This window comes from Opisthocomus hoazin, chromosome W (assembly GCF_030867145.1).
Source record: "Opisthocomus hoazin isolate bOpiHoa1 chromosome W, bOpiHoa1.hap1, whole genome shotgun sequence".
Taxonomy (NCBI): domain Eukaryota; kingdom Metazoa; phylum Chordata; class Aves; order Opisthocomiformes; family Opisthocomidae; genus Opisthocomus; species Opisthocomus hoazin.
In genome coordinates, this window is record NC_134453.1 from 32,121,310 (window position 1) to 32,143,826 (window position 22,517).

Consider the following 22,517-nt stretch of genomic DNA (forward strand, 5'->3'; position numbering starts at 1 on the left):
GCTGCTTAAGGGCAACTGGGCAGGTGAGGGAGGCCAGGGGGAGATTCTCTTGCCCTCCTGAGCAGGGACCCGTTTCCATTCCCCCCCATCTCTTAGGTCCCCTCTTTCTGCTCGGTCGCAAGAGGGTAGGGGTTTCTGTGCTTTCTGTGGAGTTGCCTCCTGCTGCCTCTGCCTCAGGGAGGGCAGGGAGCGGCTCCACCAGTCGATCTCTCTCTCACACTCCCAGATGCTCCTCAGCCTCTCCACTTCCTCCTTCAGCTCTGCCACCAGGCTGAGCAGATCATTCACCTGCTCGCACCGAACACAGCAGTTGTCTCCGCTGTCCGCCGGTACGAGCGCCAGGCTCAGGCACTCCCTGCAGCCAGAGACCTGGACACCTGCGTTCTTGTGTGGGGCCTCCGTCTGGGTCCCTGCACTCCTTCTAGCAAGAGCTTTACCACGGGTGGTAACCATGGCTAGAATATCTCCTGGATAGGCAATGCCCACTACTTGAGCTGCCAGGAGGGGCGGCTGCACCCTTGCCCAGCCGCCTCCCCCGCTCGCCCTGCCTGCGCGAACTGCTGCGCCGGCTCTGTTTGCCCGCGCTCCTGGTCGCTCGCGCTCCCTGGGGGCTGCTCTTATCGCTGCCGCTCGTTGGCACCTCCCGCTTTCCCGCTGGCGGGTGGGGGGGGTGGTGAAGGGGGGGGGGGGGGGGCTGGGGTCTCCTCTCTCTCTCTCGGCGCTTTTTGCCGCCTCACCACTGCGGTTTTGCCACTGGAGAAAGGGTCCCTCGGCGCGAGCCTCTGCTCCAGAGCCCTTCACCTTCAGTAGCTTTACCTGATGGACGACGGGTCGACGGGCCTGAACCTCTCTTCCCCCCCCAAAAAGGGACGCCTTTTTGGTAAGAGTCATGACTCTGACTTTGTCGGACCTATCCCCGGAAACACATTGTTAACTAAAGCGCTAAACTATTACTTTGAGCTCAACTTCTGTAGACAGTGCATTTATCAACGGCAATCCCGAATCTGTGATACCTGTCGCTTGAATAAATTACCTATTGTTTCAACTTTGTGAAACTGTTTCAGTGAAAGCCCTTGGAAGGGCTCTGACAGGCAAGTTGAATCTGAGAAGTGACTACACACTTAACCCTTTAGACATAAACCATTGACCAAGTCGGGGAACTAGGAGTAGATCCAGCCGCACCTAGACTCTCCTCTGAGAGAGAGTTTAGAACTCAAGGGGGTATGCTCTGAAACTCGTGACTCAACAGGAGGGCTCTCCTTTTGCCGCTCATCAGACTCCCCTTACCCCCTTTTAACACGACAGTAAAAAATTGGCATAGTCGGCAGGATTGCCATGGATAAACTGCTACAAAAATATAAGTGTGCACCATCACAAGCAGGTATTGAATGGGCCCAGAAATTCTGGAAAGATGAGGATAAAGTGGTAGAATGGATAAAACAATGCCTAAGTGAGCAAAAGATCAAAAACACTAAAGGCAAAAAATTTATTTGTGCTGTATTAGGGGCTTGCCTATCTTGCACGCAGAAAGAAATGAAAGAGTCTCCATCGCCTGAAAAAATTGCAGATATAGAATATGTTGCACTAAAATCAGAAAATGAAGTATTAAAAACATCACTGACTTTTGAAAAGGAAAGTCAAAAGAAATTGGAGATACAAACAGACACCTTAAAAGGTGAAATCGGGTACCTTAAATTGCAGTTGTTTTGGGCCAATAGGCGAGAAAACCATTTAGAAGAAAAATTAAATCTCTCATTAAACCAGATATCGTCCTCAATCTGAGCTAAAGAAATCTGCAAATTAATACAGTATGCGGATCCCGAGACATGGGATGGAGATGTCTGGGACAGTGATGATAATGATGAACTGGAGGAGAATTCTGATTATGATGTGGCCCCAGAACCTATACCTATTCGGCCATTGATTAAAACAGAAACCACCGATGAGGGTGGAGAACAGGCTCGTACTACTGTACGAACCATCCCATGGTCTCCTGCTGAATTGGCAAAATTGCAGGAAAAATATTCCAGGCGTCCGGAGGAGTCCGAGACGCAATATGTATGTCGAGTCTCCCTCACCGGGGGAGACCGAATCCTCTTAAATGAGGAAGAAGCAGGAGGCTACTGGGGTCCTGGAGTATTTCTAACTACCACTCCAGGTAATCATAATTATTCATTAACTATGCGAGCTGCTTATTGGGCTGCTGGCATAGACCCGCAAGACAGAGGAGAACCTTCTGTTATAAAAACCTCAGGGTTCTGATTTGGTGACATCTGTGCAAAAGGCTGCCTGCATACAAGCAATGCATGAGCAGGATGTGTTAATAAGATCCCCAATGTTAGCCCCTATAGATCCGGCAAGATTCACTCCACTGATCCGAGGCCTCCCAGACAGTTTAAAAACATATGTGGCCAATGTACAGGATCGACTTCAAGTCACTCGACCCAGACAAGGCCGACGCCCACGTCGAGGGCAAGATCAGGATCAGGACCAAGATCAAAATCAAATAATCACTTGGAGTGAATTTGTACAAGATATAGTAAACTACGGGCGCAGGATGGGATGGATCAGATCCTCACAGTTGTCTGATCCGCCACCTCGTGGAGTTCGCCAGTTTCACAGCCCTAAGGCTAAACTCGAATGTAAATTAAAATTTGATAAGGAGCGTAAGGAGCTCTGGCATAAAGCTCGAGCTATGGGGGTGCCACGGCATCTACTGATTGGTACATCCACGACTGACCTAAAAATTCTCATACAGTTGTTAAGCCATAAATTTAATTCGACAAAGAAAGGTCAGCCCGCAGAAAACAAAACAACTCCTGTTAACACTGCACCCTCCGCCCCACAGCACCAGCTAAGTGATTTAACAGACCCTCGGGCAAAAAAACCACATCCCCGGGGAGGGCTGGGAGCCTCCTTCCTCGGCGGGTACTAGCTATACAGTGGCTCTCTGGTATACCCCCCGAATCTGTCATTGCCATCCCGGTGGGACCAAAGAAAGTTTTTGTAAATTTTCTCATTGATACGGGTGCTCAAATTTTGGTAATCACCAAGGAGACCGCAACATGCTTAAATGTAAAACCTGGTCGCCGTAAAGTAAAATTTACAGGCATTGATGGAGTCATAAGGAAATGCCCTACAGCAAAAATTACCCTGTGGCTCCCAGGCGAACAAAGATTAACCCGCACTGAAGTATTGGTCGGTGATGCTAACACTAATATTTTGGGATTTGATTTGTTGTATGGTAGAGTGTGGAAACTCCCTGATGGTTCAGTTTGGAGTTTTGCTGGGCAAGAAATTAAACAGAATGAGCCTAAAAAAATTAATTTATTAGAAATGTCTATATCTTTACCACCATCAAAAATTACAAGCACAAAACAGTATACATTACCAGCAGCTGCGCAATCGGGTATTGACGGGGTGGTAAGAGACTTAGGAAACTGAGGCATAATCACTCGTACACACTCACCTTATAATTCCCCTGTCTGGCCAGTAAAAAAACCAAACGGGCAGTGGAGACTCACGATTGATTACAGGCGATTAAACACCAACACTGCACCTTTAACTGCAGCTGTACCGAGCATTGCAGAATTGTTAACTCAGATACAGGGAGCATCTCACACATGGATGGCAACTTTAGATGTAAAAGATATGTTTTTTATGGTTCCACTCCAGGAACATGATAAAGCCCGATTTGCTTTTACCTGGAAAGGGATACAATACACCTTTAACAGGCTGCCTCAGGGATATAAACATTCCCCCACCATTGCTCACAATGCTTTAGCTAAAACACTGACTGGAATTCCTATTCCATCAGACGTTACTATATATCAATATATAGATGACCTTTTGATTGGAGGGGAACAATTTGACACTGTTAAACAGGCTATGGAGGATGTGACATTGCGATTAACAACCTTGGGTCTGGAAATTCCCCCATCCAAGTGTCAGGGACCCGCACAGGAAGTCAAATTCCTAGGGGTCTGGTGGATCTAAGGAGCCTTATCTATCCCTCCTGACACACTGGAGAAAATCGAACAGGGACAGGATCCCTCTAATGTTAAGGAATTGCAACAAGTTTTAGGAACTTTAGTATACTGGCATAAACATGTCCCTGGATTTTCTATGATTGCTCGACCCCTTTATAATTTACTGCGAAAAAAGAAATCATGGGAGTGGACAAATCAACATTCTAATGCCCTGGAGACACTGGTAAAAGAATTGAGACTATTTCAGCAGCTAGGTCCTGTACATCCCTCCGATGCAATTCATGTGGAATGGGGATTTAGTGAACACGGTTCTCACTGTAATGTTTGGCAAAGACGACCTGAAGGGCCTGAGCGTCCACTTGAGTTCAGTTCAAAGTCCTTTAATGATACTGAATCGCGATACTCAGACCTGGAAAAGGGACTATTGTCTTTGGTACGAGCTGTAAAGCAAGTGGAACAAATAAGAAAAAAACAGAGTGTAATCATTCGGGGACCTTTCCGCCTCCTAGACACAATATTTAAAGGGACGGTGCCGCCTGCTGGCATTGCCCAAAAGCCCACGGTCCGTAAGTGGTATGCCTATCTGGAAAGCATCCATGAGATTATGCCTATTACAGAGGGCAGCACTAAAGTGTCTAAATTACAGAAAGATGTAGACAGTACTTTGCTGTTCCAAACTCCTCCAAGCAAACCATCTCCAATTCGGGAGGCACTTCCTCTAACAGAAACCAGCAACCTCGAAGGGGTATGGTTCACTGAGAGGTCATCCTGCAGGCAAAATAATGAGTGGAATTATAATGCAGTGGCACTGGAAGTAGCCACGGGAGAATGGGTCAGCGAAACAGGTAAAGGAAGTACACAAGTGGGGGAGCTTAGGTCAGTTTTATTAGCTGCGCAACACAGTGCTGACTATATTTACACTGACTCATATGCTGTTTTTAAAGGAGCTACCGAGTGGGTGAGCCACTGGGCAGCCAATGACTGGCAGGTGAATAGAGTCCCAGTCTGGCAAACTGACAGCTGGAAACAATTGCTAAAAATAGGAGAACAAAGGATACTGCACATTGGTTGGGTGAAAGGGCATGATCAATCAGCCTCTGTTGCTGCCCAGTTCAATCAACAAGTTGATAGCCTCACACGGCTGCACAAAATTGATATTACAAGTGATGAATTAGAATGGGAACCTTTTCTTGAATGGCTACATGTAAAACGAGGGCACACTGGCCGAGCTGATTTGTATCGGGAAGGCATAGCCCGAGGACGGCCTGTGTCGACAAAACTGTGTGACAAGTGGTAACTGCCTGTTCACAGTGTCGCCTGCGACTTAACAAAGATCATCCAAGTAAGGCGCCTCCCATGCACATCCGAAATAAAAAAACACTGTGGCACACCTGGCAAATTGATTACATAGGTCCATTGCGACCCTCAGGGGGTAAAAAACATATATTAGTAGAGGTGGAAGTTGTTTCAGGAATTACCATGGCAACAGCTGTCACAGCTGCAACTGGAGATAACACAGTTTACAGCCTGAAGGAATGGTTCAGCACCCTCCCCCTTCCTGAGGAGATTCAAAGTGACAACGGATCACACTTTACAGCCACAGTGGTACAAGACTGGGCAAAAGAAGAAGGAATTCGGTGGGTATTCCATACTCCGTACTACCCCCAAGCAAACGGGATTGTTGAGCGAACAAACGGGTTAGTTAAGCGATTTGCTAAAACCCATGAATCTGGGTGGCATCTGCGATTATCCAATGCCATCTATCTATGGACTGGAGACGGCTGTCCCAAAATGAAAGCCTTCTGTGCTTCTGGCACAACTTTGGTGCCAAAGGCAGACGCAAAACCAGAACACCCTACTAGCTTTTACGCAGGCCAGCCAGTGCTGGTTAAAATGCCTCAGATTGGAACAGTGTCACTAGTACTAACAAAACCAAAAAATCTTTACGTTTGGGAAGCGAAAGACAGCTCTGGAAAACTGCATCGAATCAGTACTAGGTGGACAGTACCTACCTTTTAACCTATTGTATGCTGGTTTCAATGACAACCGAGCACTTTCCTTTCTTTTCTGTTTACAGGTGTTTTCCAAACGCTGGGAAACTACGCCTAAAATCACAGACTGTCATGTGTCAAAACAGACTGCCCTCAAGGACTGCTGATTTATACTTCTAGTCCTAATCCGTGGAATCATCTGTAAACCAAAGCTTCCAGAAGGTCGAAACAATCTGACAAAGAAGGTAATAGTGATTTAATTCTGATAGGAATACTGATTTCTAGTTTTACTTGTGTATTATGTGACTTGGGGGTTTTTTTGTTTTTGTTTTTTTTTTTACCTTTTGCTTTATTAAGTTACCGTTTTTTTTAATGCACAATAGTTTTGTTTTGTTGTGGTTTTGATAGTTATAATTTACTATAGAATTGTCAATATGAATCTTTTATCATGCATTAACAGTGGTAGACAAATATGTGTAAGTTTAACATGTGTTTACATATTAGGTGTAATGATTGTGCATGTGTTCCACAGAGATTATAATCAAAAAACAAAGAAATCTTTGGGTATGATAGAGGAAAACACAGCCTTTAAGTTGTTGCAAGGATTTCTTAGAATGATGAATTGGACTCAGGGAACCACCTGTCTAATGCTGCCAACAACCCCAGCAGAGGGACTCCCTTTTATGGTTATTCGCCTTGACCTAAAAGGAGCACTGCTGGATTCATGGGAAATGAAAGACAATTCCATCTCCATACCATGGGGAAGTGGAATTACCTACAAACATTATACTTATCCTTCAGACCTTAACTATACCAACATATGGTCTCATTCTAACTGCACTCGAGAGCTTGACAAAAATTTCCTGAATTTAAACACCAAGATAAAATTGTCTACTGACTGTATGGAGGTACCCTGGCTTGACCAGCCTCCTCGACCATTCCGGGATGTACCTGTTACCTTTAAATATAGTATCCCGGTACAAGCTGAATGGTGTATCGAATTTCCCTCAAACTATGGATCTAAATGTAGTCCACAGTCTAATGACGTACCTTGTATGTGGACTGTTGCTGATCATAGAACTCATTCTACACAATGGGGAAAAAAACCTCCAATTACCACATCACTAGGGCCAGTCCAATTATGGAATTGTACCAACAAAATAACTTGTTCTAATATTGATGAGTACCCATGGGTATGGATGGTTGCAGACCTTTACCACGCTTTAAGAAGTGTATGTTTATGTCATAATTACAGTGCTCCAATCCCTAAGACAAGGTCAGATTGTATGATAAAAGTGGATCCCAAACAGGTTAACACATGGGCATATGATATAGTTTCTAGCAACAATGCTGAGCCACAGGCCAAAAGATGTCGAGTTCCTTTCCAACATTATCTAAATGGACATGATAGCCTCGATGAACTCGAAAATAGTACGTGTAGCACTTTAATGCTACCTGCACCACCTGAAGCTGTATGGGCGTGTTCTAATGGACAAATATCAGACCACATTCAACCCTATTGGGATGGATTAGAATTTACTCTAGGTATTCCAAGCTTGTGTCCTACTATAGCTTTGAATTTCATTCAATCCTTAACAAAATTACGAGGACGTAGAGCTAAAAGACAGTCACAAATGTGGAATTCTATGCAAGAAAATGGTAAACTTCTTGCCTGGCTGAGCTATTATACCCCAGCAATGAGACTAAACTTAGGAAGGAAAGCTTTTTGGGGTTATTGGACAGTAATAACCAATAATCGATTATATATAGAAAATTTGACATGGCAAGTAGACTCCCTAGAAAATTGGACAAAAGCAGCAATTAATGCAGTTGACTTGCAGCTGCAAGCTACATCCAAAATGACGCTACAAAATAGGTTAGCCTTAGATGTGATTTTGTTAAAAGAAAGTGGTGTTTGTGGATGGCTAAATGCCTCCTATCCTGATGAAACCTGTTGTGTTTCTATCCCAAATGTATCCGTCACTTTACATCAAGCCATGGATGAAATGCGTAAGATTGAGGAACAGTCTCGAGAACTCCATGAAAATATGAAGCAGAAGCCCTGGGAATGGACGGGGTGGATCTCGAAAGTTCTTAATGGACTTGGACTAAGCATTAGTGGATGGATACAAAGTTTGATTCAATATGTATTGATGTTTATTGTACTCCTTATTGTTATGTGCGTGGGTTTATCATGTGTACAATCTTCACTAGTCAGAACTTTTAGTATGCACGTTAGAGTGCTTCAAGTTCATAACCCTGAATACGTTCCTTTAATTTCCTCTCCTATTAGGGAGGAAGATGAGCCCCTCAACCCGTCTGAACCTAAATTCATCAGATATTCCTTTTTGACGAGATGTGACTAAGGTCACAAAGTGGATAATGTAATCGATGGCCTTGCTGGACTTGTCAAATGCAAGACAAAAGACATGCTTGGACTCAGGCCTCAAGAGCCAAAGAGTTAACAAATGGAGCAATTGACTTGCACTTATCTTATCAGACAGAAGTAAGGGGGGATAGCCCATCACTGTAAACCAAGTGATCTGTGGGGCGCCGCGGAGGCCATGCAGCCAGAGATTGCTTCGGATAAACAACAGATTCTGACGACACGACATTCCATGCCAAGAGCCAATCGATACACAATAATTGACTTAGTCCCACCTCACCAAAAGATTTTCAAACATATAAAAACTGGCACTTGAAAACTCTCTTTGGGAGGAGGAGTCAAGCGAGAACTTTACCTAACGGACGGGTCGACGGGCCTGAACCTCTCTTCCCCCCCCAAAAAGGGACGCCTTTTTGGTAAGAGTCGCACCTCTGACTTTGTCGGACCTATCCCCGGAAACACATTGTTAACTAAAGCGCTAAACTATTACTTTGAGCTCAACTTTTGTAGACAGTGCATTTATCAACGGCAATCCTGAATCTGTGATACCTGTCGCTTGAATAAATTACCCATTGTTTCAACTTTGCGAAACTGTTTCAGTGAAAGTCCTTGGAGGGGCTCTGACAGGCAAGTTGAATCTGATAAGTGACTACACACTTAACCCTTTAGACATAAACCGTTGACCTGGTCTAGTGGAAGGTGTCCCTGCCCATGGCAGGAGGGTTGGACTAGATGACCTTTAAAGGTCCCTTGCAACCCAAATCATTCAATGATTCTATTTGCTTTTGGTTATTGTAAGGAAAAGTAATTCTTTTAGGAAGGAATGCTCCATGATATCTATCTAGGCTAAAGCCTAGAATTTGAGTGAATATCTCTTCTGGAGACAGTGGCCAACCATTTTTTTCAGGGGGAAAAAACCACGAAAGCACTAAGAAGCACTTGCTGTTCTTAGTCTCTCATTTAAGACAGTGATATTTAATAACATCAAAAATGCTGTTTGACATAAATATTGCACTGCAACAGAAGTATAACTATTCCTATGACTTCTGTTTTCAGTAAAGAAATGTTTATGCTGGCTTTGGTATGATAAAAAATCATTTTGAAAGCATTTATGCATTCTAAGAAACAAAATGCCCTGCAGTATCCTTTGATTTCCTGGATGGAGGCCCTTAATACAAGTGGGAGGTTAAAAGTTAATGTTAGGCTGTCAAAATAGACCTTACAAATTTGAAATATGTTAAATATTACCAACCCCCCCCCCCCCCTTTGGAAAGTGTGCTTTTATGTTTTGCACTTCAGTTTTTAACATATTATTAAAAATTAATGAATTACGTAATATACTGGGTTTTAATCTGTATACAAATATATATCAAGTATACTTTTCAGATATTACAATACTTATTTAAAATATCAATTAGAAAATCGAGCACCAAATATTTTATTTATAATTCATGAAAGCAGAATGTGCAAAGCACACAGCTGTATTTGTGTGGTAAATGTGGTGGGGTTTTTTTTGTTTCCTAGATATGTTTTTGTATATGATAATTACATACAATACTAGATCAAGAGATCCAGACTCATCTTTTCCAGTTATAATGACTGAAATTTCATTCAGCAGAGAAAAATGTATAGTCAGTGGGGCCAGAAGGGGGACGAGAGGACAAATTAGGAGGAGCCATTGATTCCCTCAAGGGTAGAGAGGCCTTACAGTGAAATCTTGACAGATTAGAGTGCTGGGCGATCATGAACTGTGTGAAATTTAACAAGAACAAATGCCAGATTCTGCACCTGGGACGACGTGATCCTGGGTGTACGTACAGATTGGGGGACAAAGAGGCTGGAGTGCAGCCCTGCAGAAAGGGATCTGGGAGTTTTGGTTGATGCTAAGCTCAATATGAGTCAACAATGTGCGCCGGCGGCCAAAAGGGCCAGCCATGTCTGTCCTTGGGTGCATTAGGCAGAGTATCGATAAAAGAATCACAGAATGGTAGAGATTGGAAGGGATACTGTTTCTTCTTTACACGTAGCTTATAGAAGGGATGTTTTGTATTTTGCACAATACCATCAACTGTAAAGCCTAAAGTTATGACGCTGTTTTCTGTGTGGTTCCAGAGTCACTTGGCATACTTATTTTAACAAACATTGTATTACAATTCTCTAAAACTCTGCAGCTGGTATAACCCTCTCTCTGCAAAATAAGTGTTTGAAAACGCTACTAAATCAGAAAGACTGTACTTCACAGCCACTTTAGCTTCATATAGTTGGACAAAATGACGTTATGTCAAAGAATGACCGTCATGTGATGAATTCCATGATACATACTACTGGAGAAAATTTCCCGAGAAACTTACCAAGTTTCAAAAAGACTAAATACTCGAAAGGAATATGGGAACCAGGAAAAAAAGCAGCCGTATGACAGTTCTTGTTTATTTTCCTCCTCTTATGCTCTTCAGCAAAATACAATTGTAGAAGATCAGATATGGAGAATACCCAAGGTGAGAGACCGGACCAACCGGCTCACCCCCCCCAAACCACCACACACACATGACCCTAACATGATCAAACAGATCTAATCACCAAATCACAGAATAACAGAATGGTAGGGGATGGAAGAGACCTCTGGGGATCATCTAGTCCAACCCCCCTGCCGAAGCAGGGTCACCTACAGCAGGCTACACAGGACCTCGTCCAGGAGGGTTTTGAATATCTCCAGAGAAGGAGACTCCACAACCTCCCTGGGCAGCCTGTTCCAGTGCTCCGTCACCCTCAGAGGGAAGAAGTTCTTCCTCATGTTCAGGTGGAACTTCCTATGCTGCAGTTTGTGCCCGTTGCCCCTTGTCCTGTCGCTGGGCATCACTGAAAAGAGCCTGGCCCCATCCTCTTGACACCCAACCTTAAGATATTTATAAGCATTTATAAGGTCCCCTCTCAGCCTTCTCTTCTTCAGGCTAAACAAGCCCAGCTCCCTCAGTCTTTCCTCATAGGAGAGATGCTCCAGTCCCCCAATCCTCTTTGCAGCCCTCCGCTGGACTCTCTCCAGTAGTTCCTCCTCTTTCTTGCACTGGGGAGCCCAGAACTGGACGCGGTACTCCAGATGGGCCTTGATATCGGGCAGAAATATTTATGGCATAGTAATGCTTAGGTCATAGTGACATCGTTTAATTTTCGGCCTGACTACTTTGTGTAAAGAATGCATGCTTTACTAACAATCATGCCCTTGAAGAGGAGCTAACAGACTGATAAAAGGGGTACATCCAGCCCAGAAGGCACCGAAAGCTGGATGACTGCTGAAGAAGCATGAAGTTAACAAAGATCTAGGGTGACTAGGAAAAAGGTAAATGCAGCAGGGGGAGATCGCGACCACCGACTCAATTCAGATCCAAAAAGACTGCACCCCCCCAGCTTGTGAGCATGCTTAGTTAAGTAAGGAAGGAGTAGACTTCTAAGACACGTGTGTAACATGATGAACCAATCAGAATGTAACAAGTAATTTCTTTGTTTTTGTAAGAGTATATAGTCCCTGTGACTCTGCTAAGCAGTGTGCTAGCTTCGTGGAATTATTTCCTAGCATCCATATCTGCCCAAATATGCAATAAAGACAATACCTCTGCTCTGTGTGTATATTGGCATACTTCACATCGGGTAAATGAACCCACTTTTGAGACAACAGCTTCACTAGGGCAGAGCAGAGGGGGAGGAGAACCTCCCGCAACCTGCTGGCCACACTCCTCTTGATGCACCCCAGGATACCACTGGCCTCCTTGGCAACAAGGGCACACTGCTGGCTCATGGACAACTTGTCATCCAGCAGCACACCCAGGTCCCTCTCCACAGAGCTGCTCTCCAGCAGGTCTGCCCCGAGCCTGGACTGGTGCATGGGGTTGTTCCTCCCCAGATGCAGGACCCTGCACTTGCCCTTGTTGAACTTCATCAGGTTCCTCTGCGCCCAACTCTCCAGCCTGTCCAGGTCTCGCTGAATGGCAGCACAGCCTTGCGGTGTATCAGCCACTCCTCCCAGTTTTGTGTCATCAGCAAACTTGCTGAGGGTACACTTTGTCCCTTCATCTCGGTCCCTGATGAATAAGTTGAACAAGAGTGGGCCAAGTACTGACCCATGAGGGACACCACTAGTTACAGGCCTCCAACTAGACTCTGCGGCGCTGATCAGAACCCTCTGAGCTCTTGCATTCATCCGTTTCTCAGTCGTCCTCACTGTCCACTCATCTAGGCTGTACTTCCTGAGCTTCCGTAGGGGGATGTTAAGACTGGAGTGACACTGGCTTTCCTCCAGTCCTCAGGCACTTCTCCTGTTCTCCAGGACCTTTCAAAGATGATGGAGAGTGGCTCAGCAATGGCATCTGCCAGCTCCCTCAGCACTCGTGGGTGCATCCCATCGGGGCCCATGGATTTGTGGGTGTCCAGTTTGCTTAAATGATCTCTAACCCGATCCTCCTGAACCAAGGAAGGTCTTCCTTCCTCTAGACTTTCTCTCTTACCTCCAGGGACTGGGATGCCCGAGGGCCAGCCTTAGCACTAAAGACTGAAGCAAAGAAGGCATTCAGTAACTCTGCCTTCTCTGTATCCTCTGTCACCAGGGCACCCACCTCATTCATCAGCAGCCCCACATTTTCCTAGTCTTCTGTTTGGTGCTGATGTACTTGAAGAAGCCCTTCTTGTTGTCCTTGACATCCCTTGCCAGATTTAATTCCAGATGGGCCTTAATCTTCCGCATTGCATCGCTGCGTACTCTGAGAACATTCCTATACTCCTCCGAAGTTCGACGTTCCATGTCGAACGAAGTGATTGTCCCACTATACTCAGGTTTGATGCGGCCTCACCTTGAGTACTCTGTGCAGTTTTGGGCTCCACTCTATAAGAAGGACATCAAGCTATTATAATGTTTCCAAAGGAGGGCAACAAAAATGGTGAAAGGGCATGACTTATGAGGAGCGGCTGAGGATACCTACGTTTGCCCAGCTTAGTGAAGAGGAGTCTGAGGGGTGACCTCATTGCTGTCTACAACTTCTTCAAGGGGGGCAGTAGAGGGGGAGGTGCTTACCTGTTCTCTGTGGTGCCAGGTGACAGGACGTGTGGGAATGGCTTAAAGCTGCATCAGGGGAAGTTTAGATTAGATATTAGGAAATAGTTCTTCACTGAGAGGGTGGTCAAGCACTGTAACAAGCTCCCCAGGGAAGTGGTCATGGCCCCAAGCCTGTCGATGTTCAAGAAGTGTTTGGACAATGCTCTTAGATATATGGTTTAATGTGTAGGTTGCCCTGTGTGGAGACAGGAGTTGGACTATATGATTCTCATGGGTCCCTTCCAACTCAGGATATTCCATGATTCTCAAAGCATATTCTGTTTTACCATTTTGTAGTTTCATTTCTGCAGGACATGCACCAGGAAAAATAGTAGTAAGACAATAAATTACGTATGGTGTTTGTGTATAAGGGATTAGTGCTGCATTTAAGCAACTTGGCTGCCTTCCTGGCTTTGCTATGAGTATGATATCAGTCAATGTTTTGATTTTCTCATAGTGCCAATTATGGGACTTGAAAAGGTAAAAAAATATATAAAAATAGTGAAATCAGGGTTTGACTTCAGTGCTGTAGTAGTTTTAAACCCCGCTCTCCACCAGGAATAATGCTGTAATCCTTGCAGTGTTGCTTAGCTATCCTTCGAGACTCATTATTCCCAACTTTTCCTTGTTTTCTTGTAGTTAATTGTAGTTGCTTGTTTTCTTCACAGTTATTCTAGTTGCAGGGGAAGTATCTAAGGAAATCCCTAGAGAGATGCATGTATTTGGTGTTCTGCCACTACTAAGCAGCTTTCTTTTCACCTAAAGAGTTTTTCACAGAAATATTTGATTTCATAGTTTAAAAAAAAAATACTTGAAACTGTCTTTCTGTGTGCTTTTCTTGTAACAACCCCAGTTCCCTCAGCCGCTCCTCGTAAGACTTGTTCTCTAGCTCCTTCACTAGCTTCACTGCTCTTCTCTGGACACGCTCCAGCACCTCAATGTCCTTCTTGTAGTGAGGGGCCCAAAACTGAACACAGTAGTCAAGGTGTGGTCTCACCAGTGCCGAGTACAGGGGGGGATGACCACTTCCCTAGTCCTGCTGGCCACACTATTCCTGATAGAAGTCAGGATGCCATCGGCCTTCTTGGCCACCTGGGCATACTGCTGGCTCATGTTCAGCCGGCTGTCAACCAACACCCCCAGGTCTTTTTCCGCCGGGCAGCTTTCCATCCACTCTTCCCCAAGCCTGTAGCATTGCATGGGGTTGTTGTGACCCATGTGCAGGACATGTGACACTCCACAGAGTTAAGGAGGGATAGAAATGTTCTGTTGCTGCTGGCTTAACCACAAGATGAGTCTGTGGGAAGAAACAGGATGGTTTATTGAGCATTGACCTAAGAAGGGACAGACTTGAGGAAGCACATAAGCAGAGAGAAATGACATCGTTATAGATGTGTGTGTAGTATTATACTTTTTTTTGTGTGTCTATGTGTGCCTATGTGAAAAAAAGACATTGGGTCTAGTTCTGTTCCCTTACAGACTTCCAGAAAAGCTGAAGATAGGAACAAAAATAATTTTAATCAGCACCAGTGAATCATAATCTTTGCAAATTTTAGCATACCTTTAGATCTCCAAATATAGTTTATTATCAGCCTTAGGCTGACAAAGCCTTAGTACAGTGCCACGCAAGAACCACAAAGCTGAATAAGGTATAGACTCCTTAGGTTTTACTTTCTTCTTTGGATTTTAAATTTGTTTTCTTATATATTGCAGTTTTTATAGACTCACGATGTGTAAATAATCTGAAATACTGTTTTCTCTAATGTAATGCAGATGGCTTTATCAGCATGTTTTCTTTCCAATTCTGTGTGATTTTGATTGCTGCCTAAACTCCCAGTGAGGAGTTTAAGAATTACAAGCTTCAATTTTTATTTTATTTTAAAACAGAGTAGATAATACAAACATGTTCTTACCGTCTCAGTGGCTAAATTTGTATTTTATGATTTTTTTTGAAGGAATATGGATTCCCGATTAAAGAAGCATTATGTTGACCAAAAATGGAAGTTACTTTGTATTCCAATGATTTAGAGACATTTTGTGCAAATGATTTTCTTATGCATTAGTTAAAGCAAAATTTTAGATGAGTTAATCATGTTAAAAAGGCATACCATATACTATTCTGTGCTGCATGGGTTCATATTGAACAGACTTTTGTACTAAATGTGTGACGTATATCTTGCAGGAAAAAGTGGAAAATATTACAGAATTATTAAAGCAATGTGTGATATGGTACTTGATTTCACTTCATGTATAAGAACATGACTCCATTGCGTAGGTTTCTGAAAAAGGGAAAAACTGAGATCTGAGGGTATTCTGAAGCATTTTTTTTAGTATGCAGTAGTTCTGCATTACCTAGGTCTGTAATATTATAAACTCTTGAGAAAAGTCATGTTCTCTCTCCTCTGGTGGCCAGTCAATGCCCTGCAGAAATGGTCTGTGTATTTGGTGCTTTTCTCTTGACCACAGTACAGTCTGGGGATCATAGATAGGGAAGGGAAGGCTGATTGTGGAAGCAGGCTCGGTTTAACTTTTCAACTTTGGAGAAGTTTCATTGTAATAACAACCACTTGTGTTTCTACAGAGGAAGTAAAATAGATCTGTATATAACGTTGTGCTTGATTTTTCTAGGAATACATGTGTAAGGAAGACTTGTGTTAGAAGTTTGTTTTATACATGTGGGAGATGGGGCTGAAGGTTTCAAAACAAAGTCCAGCACCATGGTCTGTTTGGATCTCAAATTTTCAGCACAACATACTCTGTGATTTAAACTTTATTTCATGATCTCATTAAGAAATAAAACAAACAAACATGACAAACAGGAGCTCAATCCCCTTTTGCCCAGACTAGTCTATCATGTTAATTCATTTATTCACCATTGAAGTCATAAGGTTTCATAACTTATAACCCATAACTCTTAATATCATGCACCTATGAGCAAAATAAAAGAATTAGTTACCCAGCCTACGGTGAGAGTGCTCATCCTTCCTCCTCCGTCATGGTGCAGGCATCCCCTGTGTCACACCAAGAAGCATGAAAGCCTCAGCAGTCCAGCTGCTGTTAGATCCACTTCAAAAACTTTTTGGGTAAGCTAATGTTTTATACCTTCCAGCTTGGAGGTTTGGTCTATACCGTTTCCATAAGTTAGCGGATTCTGAGTAAGCTGCGCTGCTCCCAGCATATATCAGGCCTTAGCATGAGCTGTGTTAGCCAAAAATCTAAACAGGACTTGAGTGAACAGTCATGCACAGTAAAGACAAAAGTTTTTAGAGGCTTCCAGGTTAGATTTTGCAGTGTACTACCTCAGAAGTACTTAAGGCTTGCCAGCACAGCATCATGCTTTAACCTTACATTGCACTGCTTGTGAAATACACTACTCTGAGACACCTAAAACATCATGTAAAGCGTAAGGCTTTCTTTGTCCTGGGAGCCAAATGTTAGAGCATGAATAAGGCATGAAAGTTTTATAAAAATGATCAAAATAAAATCCAGGCTGAAAGGCTAAGAAACGCTGCACGCAGGTAAATGTATTGCATTTTTTAGGGGGCTAAGTAGCTAGGTGAACATACAGCATTGGCTGTGCAACTATTTGTTCTAAATTTCATTTCCTCCCATATGATTTGTTTGCTTAGATAAGCTCTCATAATCACAGAGAGACTGAATTTGACCAAAGGAAAAAATGATGTGTGATATGTTCTGTGTGAAATTCCCAACAAGCAGATCTTAACTTTAAATTGTTAAACATTCAGAATGTTAATTTATAAGTTATTATTTGTGCTTTGTGTAAAGTACAAAGACGCAAAGAAATTTAAAGTAATGACTCTCTGTTAACAAATATGAGCCAAATTTTAATTAAAGCTGATTTTATATGTTTCTGAGGTTGAAGTTTGCAGAACTGTAATTGTTATATATTATTTCCTTTCTAACAATTTTATGTATTGGTTGTATATTGCTGCTTACCATAATGTCCTGAAGGTTGGCCAAGCAAGATAATTTTTTTTTTCTTACTCTATGATTTTTTGTGTTAGAACATCTCATAGTGATTCCCTAAAGTTGTTGTTGAGAACTATATCTTCAGGAATGGAAATTTATGCTTATAATTTTAAAAGCACAGTGGTATGTTCTAGGTATTTTGGAGTGTATGTTTTGTTTTAGTTATTAGTTTAGCTATTAACTCATTGCTATCTTTTTTTCTACTTCTATTTTGTCTTCAAAATAAAAGTTTTAATTCAGTGTTGCTTCAGTTGTTGCTGTGTTACTGCTGTTTTGATATTGAACTGGTCCTTGTAGCAAGCACCTTGCAAGCACCATAACCACTTGACAGTGTTCTGCTCTGCACCGAACAAGCTGCTTTGTGCAGAAAAGTCATGTTTGTGTCCAGTGGCTGAAGTATATTCTTCTTATTTGACTTGCAGGCACAGGAGAGAGTGGCAAAAGCACGTTCATCAAACAGATGAGAATCATTCATGGATCAGGTTACTCCGATGAAGACAAAAGGGGCTTTATAAAATTGGTGTACCAGAATATATTTACAGCAATGCAGGCCATGATCAGAGCCATGGATACCCTCAAAATCCCATACAAGCATGAACATAATAAGGTGAGATTTTTGTTTATTTCCATAGCTGAAACTTTTCCTCTTTTTTCTTTAGGAAATGTACTAAGGGTCTCTAAAAATTATACATCACATACAAATTATATTTTACCTAAAGTTTAGAAGAAAAGAGCTTCTTCCAGCCCTGCCTCTAGTTCTCTGCCCTTTGCACTGCTCTGACAACACAGGTGCTGTTCTTTACAAGATGTCTGGGGTGTTTGTCATAGTGAGAGGGCAAAGGGCAGGCTGGTGTTTGCCTGTGACTTTAGTTATCTTTTTTCCTTTCCTCCAGACCATGTTCTGGCCAGAGCACAGTTAAGCCATTTTTCTGGTTTGTGCCAGTACTACTTAAGGTTTTCCATTAATATTATGTAGGGAAATAATAAAATTATTAGAAAAATAGGTGTGGATATCTGCTCATATGTGAGTATACTATGAAATAAAACTTTTGATACAAGGCCTTAGAATAAGCAAATTCTTTTGAAAGTGATGATATAATTGAAATTTAGAAAGAGAAAATACATTTAAATCATTTTGTAAGGTTTATCTTTGATTAGCCTAACTTCTTTCCATGTTTTTCCATTCAGAAATTGAAATCAAATGTATAACTGGTATAACTAGTATTAAAAAGGAAATTTGCTTGTGTATTTCAGATCTATGTTTTTGCTGTACATAAAGCACTGAATTTCCTAAGAAGCTGATTTGAAAAGTTAGTTGATTGTGACGCGCACATTTCCTTCAGATTCGTATTGACTGTCAATTTGCTGTAGTATATGAAAGTCCTAATCATAAATCAGTAAATTATTTCCTTGTATTATACTACAAAGTATATATTCTACAGTTATTGTTGAAATTGAGTGTTGAATTTATATAGAATATTTTTATATAGTTGAAGTGAATTAGTTAGATGTGGCATAGCTGTATACACGTGGCCAGACCTTTCTAACTAGAGCTGTTCACTTTCTTTATATAAAAATAACTTGACAGAAAGTGAACGAGTCTATCTTTGCACTCACAAGCATTCCCATCAGTTCTAATAGGGCTAGGTGTGGAGTAAAGTAAAACTTGCCAAAGTTGTCAGGTTCTAGATGCAATTCTTTTTAACAATTTAGGGATTTTTGAATTCAGGGGAATTAAAAAATGCAAACTTGTCTTCCCCTGCCCCCCCCCTTTTTTTTTCCTCTCCACTGAAAGCAAACTCATTAGCTTTGCAACTTAAAAAACACAGGAAAGGCACTTCCTATTAGTTTCAATCTCATAGCACAGGAGCAATGCATCCCCCTGAGAAAGAAATCGAGCAAAGGAGGCAGGAGACCTGCATGGTTAAACAAGGAGCTTCTAGCAGAGATCAGGCAGAAGAGAAAGGTCCATGGAATGTGGAAAGAGGGGCAGGCCACTTGGGAAGAGTACAGGAACGTGGTGAGAGCATGCAGGGATGCGACGAGGAAGGCCAAGGCCCACCTGGAATTGAAGCTGGCAAGGGATGTCAAAAACAACAAGAAGGGCTTCTTCAACTACATCAGCAGCAAAAGGAAGGCTAGGGACAATGTGGGGCCGCTGCTGAATGAGGCGGGTGTCCTGGTGACGGAGGATGCGGAGAAGGCAGAGCTACTGAATGCCTTCTTTGCTTCAGTCTTCAGTGCTAGGACTGGCCCTCAGGAATCCCAGGCCCCAGAGGTAAGAGAAGAAGCCTACAGAGAGGACGACTTTCCCTTGGTCGAGGAGGACTGTGTGAGGGATCGCTTAAGCGATCTGGACACCCACAAATCCATGGGCCCCGATGGAATACACCCACGAGTGCTGAGGGAGCTGGCGGATGTCATTGCTGAGCCACTCTCCATCATCTTTGAGAGGTCCTGGAGGACAGGAGAGGTGCCTGAGGACTGGAGAAAGGCCAATGTCACTCCAATCTTGAAAAAGGGCAAGAAGGAGGACCCAGGGAACTACAGGCCGGTCAGCCTCACCTCCATCCCGGGAAAGGTGATGGAGCAGCTTATCCTGGAGGCCATCATCAAGCAAGTGGACGAAAAGAAGGTTATCAGGAGTAGTCAGCATGGATTCACCAAGGGGAAATCATGCCTGACCAATCTAATAGCTTTGTCTGATGGCATGACTGGCTGGGTAGACGAAGGGAGAGCCGTGGATGTTGTCTACCTCGACTTCAGCAAGGCTTTCGACACAGTCTCCCATGATATCCTCCTAGGGAAGCTGAGGAAGTGTGGGCTGGATGAGTGATCGGTGAAGTGGATAGAGAACTGGCTGAATGGCAGAGCTCAGAGGGTTGTCATCAGCGGCGCTGAGTCTAGTTGGAGGCTGGGAACTAGTGGTGTCCCCCAGGGGTCAGTACTGGGCCCAGTCTTGTTTAACTTATTCATCAACGACCTGGATGAAGAGTTAGAATGTGCCCTCGACAAGTTTGCTGATGACACCAAACTGGGAGGTGTGGTAGACACACCGGAAGGCTGTGCTGCCATTCAGCGTGACCTGGATAGGCTGGAAAGCTGGGCGCAGAGGAACCTGATGAGGTTCAACAAAGGCAAATTCAGGGTCCTGCACCTGGGGAGGAACAACCCCATGCACCAGTACAGGCTTGGGGTGGACCTGCTGGAGAGCAGCTCTGCGGAGAGGGACCTGGGCGTACTGGTGGACGACAGGTTAACCATGAGCCAGCAGTGTGCCCTGGCTGCCAAGAAGGCCAATGGGATCCTGGGGTGCATCAAGAGGAGTGTGGCCAGCAGGACGAGGGAGGTTCTCCTTCCCCTCTACACTGCCCTGGTGAGGCCTCATCTGGAGTACTCTGTCCAGTTCTGGGCTCCCCAGTTCAAGAAAGATGAGGAGCTACTGGAGAGAGTCCAGCGGAGGGCTACGAGGATGGTGAGGGGACTGAAACATCTCCCCTACGAGGAGAGGCTGAGGGAGCTGGGCTTGTTCAGCCTGAAGAAGAGAAGGCTGAGAGGGGACCTAATATATGCTTATAAATATCTGAAGGGTGGGTGTCAGGAGGATGGGGCCAAGGTCTTTTCAGTGGTGCCCAGTGACAGGAGAAGGGGCAATGGGCACAAACTGAGGCACAGGAAGTTCCGTCTGAACATGAGGAGGAACTTCTTCCCTCTGAGGGTGACGGAGCCCTGGAACAGGCTGCCCAGGGAGGTTGTGGAGTCTCCTTCTCTGGAGATATTCAAGACCTGCCTGGACAAGATCCTGTGCAGCCTGCTGTAGGTGACCCTGCTTCGGCAGGAGGGTGGACTAGATGACCCACAGAGGTCCCTTCCAACCCCGACCATTCTGTGATTCTGTGTGATTCTGTTTCGGGTTGATGACTTTCCATTTTTTTTCATGTGACTAACAGGGAAGAGTTAAAATTTGTCTTGTTTTGTTTTGATTATCCTTGTTAGCTTATTTATATACAGTGTAACAGTAGATTGCATGTACATGTTATACAAATTTGGAGTTTTTCTTGAAAATTTTCCAAATGTAAATCATGTGCCAAGTAGTTTGTTTGAAGATGTTCCTCTATTTTTAGATTTTATTTTCTTTAATAAGCTATGACCCTTGTTTTGAGAACATGTGCTCTCAGTATGTATTGTTGTCTGTACCAGCAGATAAATGAGTGCTCTTGGCATGTGCATATGTGTGGACTCCTGGCTGGACGAGAGGGGACATAGTTTGGTGCGTTGAGCAACCCAGGTTCTGATCCAGAGGTGAGCCTTGGGAGCGGCTGACACGGAACCCTGCTGGGAAGGCAGAGCAACGAGCTCGGGACACTGGAGCAGGGGGAACGTCACCGTTTCCTGCCACACTGTCACTTCCTTCCTGCCACGTTGCTGTTTCCTGCCACAGTACTGTTTTCACTTCGAGATGCAGCTCTGCACCAATCACAACGAGTTGCAGTAGTTTTGCCTATATATGGGTTGGGGTTTTAACCATTCAGATGCTGTAATAGTTTTGCTATATAAACCTTGTTTTGCTGACTAATAAAGCTGTACAATCATACTCATATTGGGGTCACATCGTTACAACGGTCCGTTACCCACGCCTACATTTGGTAGCAGCGGATGGACGGTTTCCCTGCAGGAGGCCCTCGGTCTGCGGTGAGCAGCTAGAGAGGGGGGCGTGGGAGTAACGGCTGGGAGGGTCCTGCCTGGGTGCGGACGCGCAGGGCAGGTACGGACGGCCGACTCCCAGGGATTTTCGAGCCACACTGGGGCTGCCTGGCGCAGCTAAATTTTAACGTGGAGGCCGGGGTCGCTGGCATGGAGGTGGATGCCGCGGCAACGTTGTTAGTCAGTATTCTCTCTAAGAGAGGAATAGACACAACGGCAAACCAACTCATGAAGTTGATTAAACTGGGGCAACGATGGGGTCACTTTGCGGATACCCCAGTACTGATTTCCGTCTCGGAATGGCAAGAGTTAGGAGAGATGATGTGGGAAAGGACAATAATGGGGGAGGACAAGGAGGAAAAGGAGATAAAAGCCGT

The 22,517-nt window shown here is 44.0% G+C and overlaps 1 protein-coding gene across 2 annotated transcripts in view; it reads left to right on the plus strand.

The window, feature by feature from the left end:
* The window catches only part of LOC142365593 (guanine nucleotide-binding protein G(q) subunit alpha-like), a 46,803-nt gene extending 24,769 nt beyond the window's left edge, over window positions 1-22,034 (plus strand). The window contains exons 2-3 of one of the 2 annotated variants that reach the window (XM_075446502.1): window positions 17,859-18,043; window positions 21,637-22,034. In XM_075446502.1, the coding sequence (XP_075302617.1) occupies window positions 17,859-18,043; window positions 21,637-21,702 (251 nt within the window). In that variant the 3' untranslated portion in view covers window positions 21,703-22,034. The remainder of the gene's footprint in view (window positions 1-17,858; window positions 18,044-21,636) is intronic. The other variant, XM_075446503.1, reaches the window with a different exon arrangement.
* Window positions 22,035-22,517: the final 483 nt, after the last annotated feature.